The 7,515-nt window shown below is 53.4% G+C and overlaps 1 protein-coding gene across 1 annotated transcript in view; it reads right to left on the bottom strand.

Annotated features, from left to right (window-relative positions):
- Positions 1 to 1,546: 1,546 nt before the first annotated feature.
- Positions 1,547 to 7,515, bottom strand: part of VSIR (V-set immunoregulatory receptor) — a 24,184-nt gene continuing 18,215 nt past the window's right edge. The window contains exons 4-7 of the mRNA XM_012801360.2: positions 6,607 to 6,714; positions 3,993 to 4,020; positions 2,706 to 2,902; positions 1,547 to 2,535 (exon numbers count right to left, since the gene is read on the bottom strand). Of these exons, the coding sequence (XP_012656814.1) occupies positions 2,498 to 2,535; positions 2,706 to 2,902; positions 3,993 to 4,020; positions 6,607 to 6,714 (371 nt within the window). The 3' untranslated portion in view covers positions 1,547 to 2,497. The remainder of the gene's footprint in view (positions 2,536 to 2,705; positions 2,903 to 3,992; positions 4,021 to 6,606; positions 6,715 to 7,515) is intronic.

Raw genomic sequence — 7,515 nt, 5'->3', positions numbered from 1 at the left:
ACATGTTGAGAGACAGTTAAGGCAGCCTCCAATTCCTATTGATCTCCTAACAATGAATTAGTTCCAAGAAACACAGATTTGCCCCACCCAGGCCCCAGCCTGTTCCCAAGCAAACCTCCTTCAGGCCCCAGTGCTCTTCCAGCTCCCTTGGAGCCACCATGACCCTGCTCTCCACTCTGTCCCATGCACTCCAGCCCACAACTGCCAGGGCTGGCATCTGCAGTATCACCATCCCGGGGTCACACAGAGGGCTGCTCTGGCAGCAGCAGGGAGGGTGTCCAGAGTGCAGTGCAGGCAGGGCTCAGGGTCATGGATGAAGATGGAACCAGGAGCTCAGAGTCAATTTCACTGAAAACAGGAAACCACGAAGCTGAGATGTGTTCACTTATGAGGGTCCAAAGAAGAGAGTGCGAGGCTGTGCTGGAGGAAGCTGGGGAGGAAGTGTGGCGACTGTTCTGCTGCAGGCCCTCTCCTCAAACAGCAGCCACATTCTTAGAAGTTGTCTCTGCCTTGAGGTCCAAAGCTGAGGCCTGGGGCCAGGCCAGCCTCCCCAGGGGGCATGGCACAATCTTTATGAGCTGGTCTGAGGGCTTGTCCTTTGACCCTGGGGGGCAGCCCCACCCCTCCCTGTCACCTCCCCACTCCTGCCCTGTGACCCCCAAGAATTGTGAGACAGTACATCTTTCTATAGCAGCTGGCACAAGTGTCCATAGAGGCCCAGGACAAAGCAGGAGCCAAGATTTTAGGAATCTGGCCATTTGAGGTGTGAGTACCATCTCGAAGCCTGCACTCACCCTCTGCTCAAGGCCTCCAGGTCCCCAGTGCAGTCAGGCACAACCAGAGGCCCACAGTGGCTTCTGCCTGTGGGCCTAACAAGGTAGCTGGGAAGCAGAACCATGTACCCAGTGGGGCTTCCTGGCTCCAGCCGCAGGCCCAGGGCTCAGTGCTGTAGGGCAGGCTAGCGCTGCTCCTCTTTTCCACCCCACCCCCTGGCAATGGGGCAGGGTTCTTTCTGCCCACTAGGTCCTTTGTCCTAGCCCCTGGCCCAGCTCAGCAGACCCAGTGTAGGCTGCTAACAGACCAGTGCCTAGAGTGGAAGACCAATGCCTAGACTGGATGAAAGCCTCCATAGTGCCCAGGGCTCCTGTCTCCTGGAAGCTGGCAGGCGTCCACTCAAGCCCGCCTCACCCCTCCCCACCACAGGCACCACCTTCCATGTTTCTACCCTAGAGTGTGAAGAGACCACCACCCCCCTTCTCCTATGCTTTAAAATCCTCCAGTCACAATTCCACAAGGGACTCTCCCTGTATACATGTACAAAAACCAGTCCAGGTCATGCCCAGATGCAAGATATGGGAATACACCTGCCTGGCCCCTCCAACCTGAGCAAGTTACCCTGAGGTAAAGACTTGACCAGGTGCAGATTGTATGGAAGGGAAGGCCAAAGGTAGGGGTGAGAAGAGAGAGTTCCCTAGGGTTGAGCACTTCAGAAGCAGAGTGGGGTATTAAACCCACTCTTATAATCTGTCCACAGGGTTCACACCTGTTGTCTCATGTAGTTTTTAATGGCACCCCCCTTCACACTCAAAAGTGTCCCAATGCGGACAAGACATTATGTGGCACCCTTATTGTGACCCACACTGAGCAGTGCGAGTCAGAGATGGGGAGGATGGGGGAGGAATCCCTCACTCACCTTCCCAGCAGGCCCCACCCGCCTGCCCTCACCACTCTTTGTGGTCAGTGGTGCAACCTCTGGCCTGGCCTTAGATTGTGCAAGACACCAGTTGGCTCACAATGGCCACTGTACCCAAATATGTACTTCCCATTTCAGGGCCTTTGGCCACTGAATTCTGGGGACCAGAATGCAGGCAGTGGGAGTCCCAGATTGGCTTAACCTATTGATAGATCCTCAGAGACAATCCTCAGAGGAGGACACCAGGGATGGCTCCAATGGCTGCGGGCAAGCAAGCCGGCCTGGGCAGGCAGACACAATCCCTGGGCCCCCTACAAAGAGTAGGTCTGGCAGAGGAGCAGCCTTGGACAACATGGGGGATCCAGGCCACGACAGGGTGGAATAGTCCCTCCACATCTGCCCTGTGCCTCGGGTCTAGGAGGATGGCACCAGGCAGATGTCCCTCTAGTCCTACTGAAGCTGCCAGGTCCCGAGGCTCATGTCTTAGGGAGAAAGGCTACTGCAGAGCTGGAAATTCTGGAACTTCTTAGAAAATATATCATTTGGCATCTGTAGCTGGTGGATTTCGGGTCTCTGGGGGCGGGGTCCCAGCACCCCAACGTCCTTGGGACAAGGGCTGACCATCCAGCATCTTCTCCCTTGTAGCATCCAGAGTGGGTGAGGGTCTGGGTATCAGGACTGTCACAGAGTCTGGACTCAGTAGGAGGGAGGGAGCCAGGGCCAAGGCCCAGGAGGACACTCATAGGGCCAGGTCTGGCTCCTGCCCCAGACCCAGCCACAACTGCTCACTATCCCCTAGCTTGTCTAGATGACCTCAAAGCTTGGGGAGTCAGGGACAGGCTCTGCAAAAGAAAGGGGAAGCAAAGTGAAAGGGGGCTCCTTCATGCCTCACCCCAACCCCATATGGTGAGGCTGTGAGGACTCCCCAGGGAGGGCAGGGATCTAGGCTTATGTCCTACAGGCCATGGGGTCACGACAAGGCATGGTGCTGTGAGGGTCAGGAGACACTTACCCAAGGATGGGAAGAAGACTTCCCCGGGGCCTGGAGGAGAAAGGGGAGTGCTGGGCTCAGAAAGTAGGTGCCGCCCAGACTCAGATGGCTGCCGCTGGGCCATGTAGGACAGTGGGGGCCTGGGCTTGGCCTCGGGCATCCCTTGGGAAGATGGTGGAGAGGCCTCAAAGCCAGGATTTTCGATCCCTTGAGTGTTGCTGCCACAGAATCAGAATTGAGGGTTATCTATGCTCTTAAAGTATGGCCTTTGCCCTGTCTCCCTCCAGCTTTTCTCTCCTCCCTTCCCAACACCTGACTCCCCAATCCCCAGCCAAGCAGCCTTACCAGAAGGAAGGGAAGAACCAGGCCCACAGAGACAAGGCCTTGGGCTGCACTCTGCCACCTGCCCAGAGCTGGGGGGTGTCAAGGCTGCCCTCAGAATGGACCCCAGTTCCTTCCTGTGATCTGACCATTAGCCATGGACCCAACTAGGAAGCCTAGATTGAAGGTACTTCCAGGACACCAGCCTCAGGAGTTTAGGGATAGGTTTCTCTTTGGTCCAGTAGAGGTAATGGCAATAGGACTAGCCCCAAAGCATATTTTGAGCTGAGGAGAGGAGTCTTTTCTCCCCAGCTGGAAGTGGGAAGACCTCTGAAAACCCCTCCAACTAAGATTTTAGAAGGACTACAAACAGGACTTCTTTTGACCTGTCTTGAAAATCATCCCTTTCAAACACCCAGAGGAACTTTGGGTTTGGTGTTGCAGGGACCTGAGGCCTAGTCTCTGAGTGTAGCTCACTCCCTGAGCACCTTGTCTGGGGCCAGGCTGCATGCCAGCCTCCTGCCCAGAGTGCACCAAGGCACAGTCCATCCCCGGCCGGCTGCACCACTCTGGGTCTCTCTGGCCTCTGCTATCATGGCCTGCAGTGGCCTGACAGCTTCCCTTAGGAGTGCCCTGCAAGGCAGAGCCTGAGGCTATGGCTGGGGCTGGCACCTCTGGCATCCTCTGCATGTTTCAGTGTCTGCCCCAGGTCACGTGTTTCCTTCCCTTCCCCATCCTAGCCTGGACTGACCAGTGAGGCCCAACAGTGGGTGCATGGCACATCTCAGCAGAATCAGAGCTCAGCCCCCTGGGTGAGCGGTGGCAGGAGAACGGCCAATCACACAGATGTGTAGGCTTCAGCAGCAGATGGCAGAGGGTCTCTGACTAGCTGTGCTAGGCAGTGAAACAGGGTCCCCTCTCCACAGAAATATCTCCTTCCTGATATCTGGCCCTGGGATATTTTCTCAAGGTTTCTGTGGGCCTTACCTGTCCATCCGCACCAGCTCCTGGGCACCTGGGGGCAGACAGAGAAGCTAGTCACAGGAGGGAAGGCTTCCCAGACAGCACCCCTGCCCCTCCTGGCAGATGCCACTCGGGGAGTGGAGCCGTGCTCAGACAGGCCCTGCCCAGCCCTGGATTCCACTTCTGTTCACAAGGGAGGCTGTGTGGCTATTCTCTGCATGCCTGTCCAGCAGATGGAGCCTCTGTGAGTGGCCCATTTTGACCTTTGATAAATGAAACTTTTGCTGTCAGGAAACCATAAGCAGCCAATGCTTTCTCCTATGGCTTGACAAACACAGTGTAAGACCTTTAGGATTTTAGTATCAAGCAAAGGCCTGGCTCCTGAATTTGCTAACTGTGTGGTTTCCTGTTTGGATATTTGCCATGTTGTGGTCTTTAGCTATGACTTACTGGGTGGGAGTGTCCAGGGTCAGTTCCTAATTAGAGGGTTCCTGGTCCTCTTTGTCTTATCCCCTAGGTTGCCTAATATGGTGGCATTAGAGGGAACATCTCCCAGAGGAACCTTTGGGGATCCGAGCACCCAATCACTTCCCAGCCATTCTACCCAAGCTGTTGCCAGCTTGCCCCCCTCTTGGGGCTCCCAGCCCCCCAAACTAGCCACCAACTAGATGCACTGGCCTCAACTTCCCTTTTTCTTTTTCTTTTTTGAGACAGAGTCTCATTATGTCGCCCTCATAGAGTGCTGTGGCATCACAGCTCACAGCAACCTCAAACTTGGGCTTAAGCGATTCTCTTGCCTCAGCCTCCCAAGTAGCTGGGACTACAGGTGTCCGCTATAATGCCCAGCTATTTTGTTGTTGCTATTGTTGTTGCATCTGTTTAGCTGGCCCTGGCCAGGTTTGAACCCACCACCCTTAGTGTATGTGGCTGGCGCCGTAACCACTATATTACGGGGGGCCGAGCCAACTTCCCTTTTTCTTACAGCACCCCACTTACTCTCACAGATCCTTCTCATTTTAAGGAGCTTTCTGCTGATTACTATGGGGAAACAGGCAGTGAGGGAGGGGGTAGCAACAGAACAAACTCAGGGAAGTGACACAGAAGTTCCTGAAATCTACTAGAGTCACGTCTACTTTTCAGAGCAACTCCCGTGGGGCAGGCTTCATGCAGGGGCACACCAGGTATTCCATCATCTCACCCTCTCCACTACCTTTTGGGAAAGGGTCGTTGGTCCCATTTTAGACCTGGGGAAACCAAGGCTTAGTCTAAAGCTAGATAGGAATTCACACCTGTTGGCCTCTCTAGCAACCTGCCCTTGTCAGGACTCCTAGCCCTTTCTTTTTCTTCTTCCCTGAGCATGGCTCACTCCTGGACAGGCCCTCCAGACCAGCTTCCCACCGAGAGTGCACCAGCACACACTCTCCTGCCCTCCTGCCCTGGGGTCCTCTTCTGTTCCCACCTTCACCCCAACCCCACCCTGGGCATTCCCGTAGGGAGGTTGTGGTGGGTTTAAGAGAGAAATTTGGGAGTCTCAAAAGTAAAAGTGAAGTGTGCACAGCCCTGAGTGACCTGCTACTGGGCTCCAGGTCAGGCCCCTAGGAATGAGGGGAAGGTTAGCTACAGGAAATTAGATGTAAGCCAAAAGCCACCAGGTGACAGCCACCTTCTTTAACCAGGCAGAGGGGAAGAGACCAGGGGTGAGGAGGGGACAGGGAAGGATAAAAGGACTTACTCTTGGGGGACTCAGACTGACAAAGGTTCCTGGGCAAGAGGAGGGCCAGAAAAGGGCACTGTCACCTGGGGGGCGGAGGGCAAATGGCATCTGTGGCCATGACTTGAAGCCCAGTCCTACCATTTGATCACTGTGTGCTTCCTTAGGCAGTTTCCTTAACCTCTCCCTCAGTTTGCTCATCTGTAAAATGGGGACAATGGCAGTACCAAATTCTCAGAGTTGTAATGAGGAGTGAGAGAATGTATATGACAAGCTTGACCAAGTACCTGGCACAGTACTCATATCTGTTAGGGGTTGCTGGCTGTGACACTCATGCTAATGAGCAGTTTTATTATAGGGGAGAATGTTTCCTGGGAAGAGCATGAGTTGAAGGCTCTGAGGCTGAGTCCTAGCTTCACCTCTTACTAAGTTACATAACATCCAGCTATTTCACCCTACCAATCTTAGGCTTCTCATCTCTATATGGAGAGGGTTGAACTAAACTATCTCTAAGCCTTCTCCCACTTCTGATATTCCAAAGGTCATTTTTATCCCAACAATTGCTACTAATTATAAAACAAGCCTACCTATATCTTAAAGCAGGTCCCCAAAGGATCTGAGTGGCAGCATTTGTGTAAACCACCTTGACCTTAAAAACCACAGGTATTTATTATAGAGTACTAAGCCAGCACTGCCTGAGAGTCAAAGGCATTGGTGGGCACTCAGACCCTGGAAATGGAATCCCTGGTTCCCTTCCCCTCCTTTAGCCATTGAGCCCAGATCCTTGCAGGGAGTGTAGCAGCTCTAGTCTCTCTAGTACAGAGGAACTGTGCCTGCCTCCTGTCTTTGCTAAGCCTGGGAGCTGAGCTGAGGGCCTGAGTAGGTCACTGGCACCCCCACCCACCCAGAGCAGACAGGGATACTCACGGCGATTGGAGACCGCCTGCCTTTGCTTGTAGACCAGGAGCAGGATGAGGGGAAGGCAGAGGATTCCCACGATGCAGGCTCCTGTAGCCAGGGCTGCAGCTGTGATGTCTGCAAGGGCAGAGAGGTGGCCAGGGTGAAGCCCCATTCCTCCCAAAGGGAAACTGAAGCCCAAAGAGAGAAGACCAGATAGCAGGGGACCCAACTTTACCTAGGGGCCCACAGCCAGACCCTCAGTGACCTGCAGAAGCATAGGAAGTCTAAGGACTTCCTTTCAAAGAGAGCCCCATGCCCACCCCCAAGTGGGCCCAGAGCACACAGAAGAGAGAACTATTATTGACAGCTGAGGCAGCTCCAAGGAAGAGAGGAGACATTTCCTCATCCGATCCCACAAGGGACACCTGGTCCACCCAGAAAAGGGAGATCAAGTCTTCCCAGTCCCCATGCCATAGAGTTCAAGGTCAAAAGGAGCCCAAGAGATAAAAGAGTTTTGGAAATAGACAGTGGTGATGGTTGTACATCATGAATGTGATTAATGCTATGAATTGTACCTTTCAAATTATTAAAATGGCAAATTTTATGTTATACATGTTTTACCATAATCTGTAAACACCCTCCTCTCAACCCAGAGACCCCTTAGCCCCAGGGCAAGCCTTATGGAACCCCTACCTCTTGATCTCACCATACCCACTATGACCAAGAAGAACTAGAGAAATGTGAATCCTTGTCTGACATTTCTAAAATTTAAACTGATTAAATTATTAAAAAATAAAACATACATTTTTACAAATAGTCAAAAATGCCCACGCCCCTCCCTCCCCCATAGACACATAGTCACTGTCTGCAGTTCCTGGCGTAGTAGTCTGGACGTGCTTGTTGAGCGTCCAGCAGGTACAGGATCATGTGACAACC

The sequence above is a fragment of the Otolemur garnettii genome, unplaced genomic scaffold (genome assembly GCF_000181295.1).
Source record: "Otolemur garnettii isolate 467f Iridium unplaced genomic scaffold, OtoGar3 scaffold00008, whole genome shotgun sequence".
In the NCBI taxonomy this organism is placed as follows: domain Eukaryota; kingdom Metazoa; phylum Chordata; class Mammalia; order Primates; family Galagidae; genus Otolemur; species Otolemur garnettii.
Note: the sequence above shows the minus strand (reverse complement) of the source record. Positions and strands in the feature narration are given on the sequence as shown.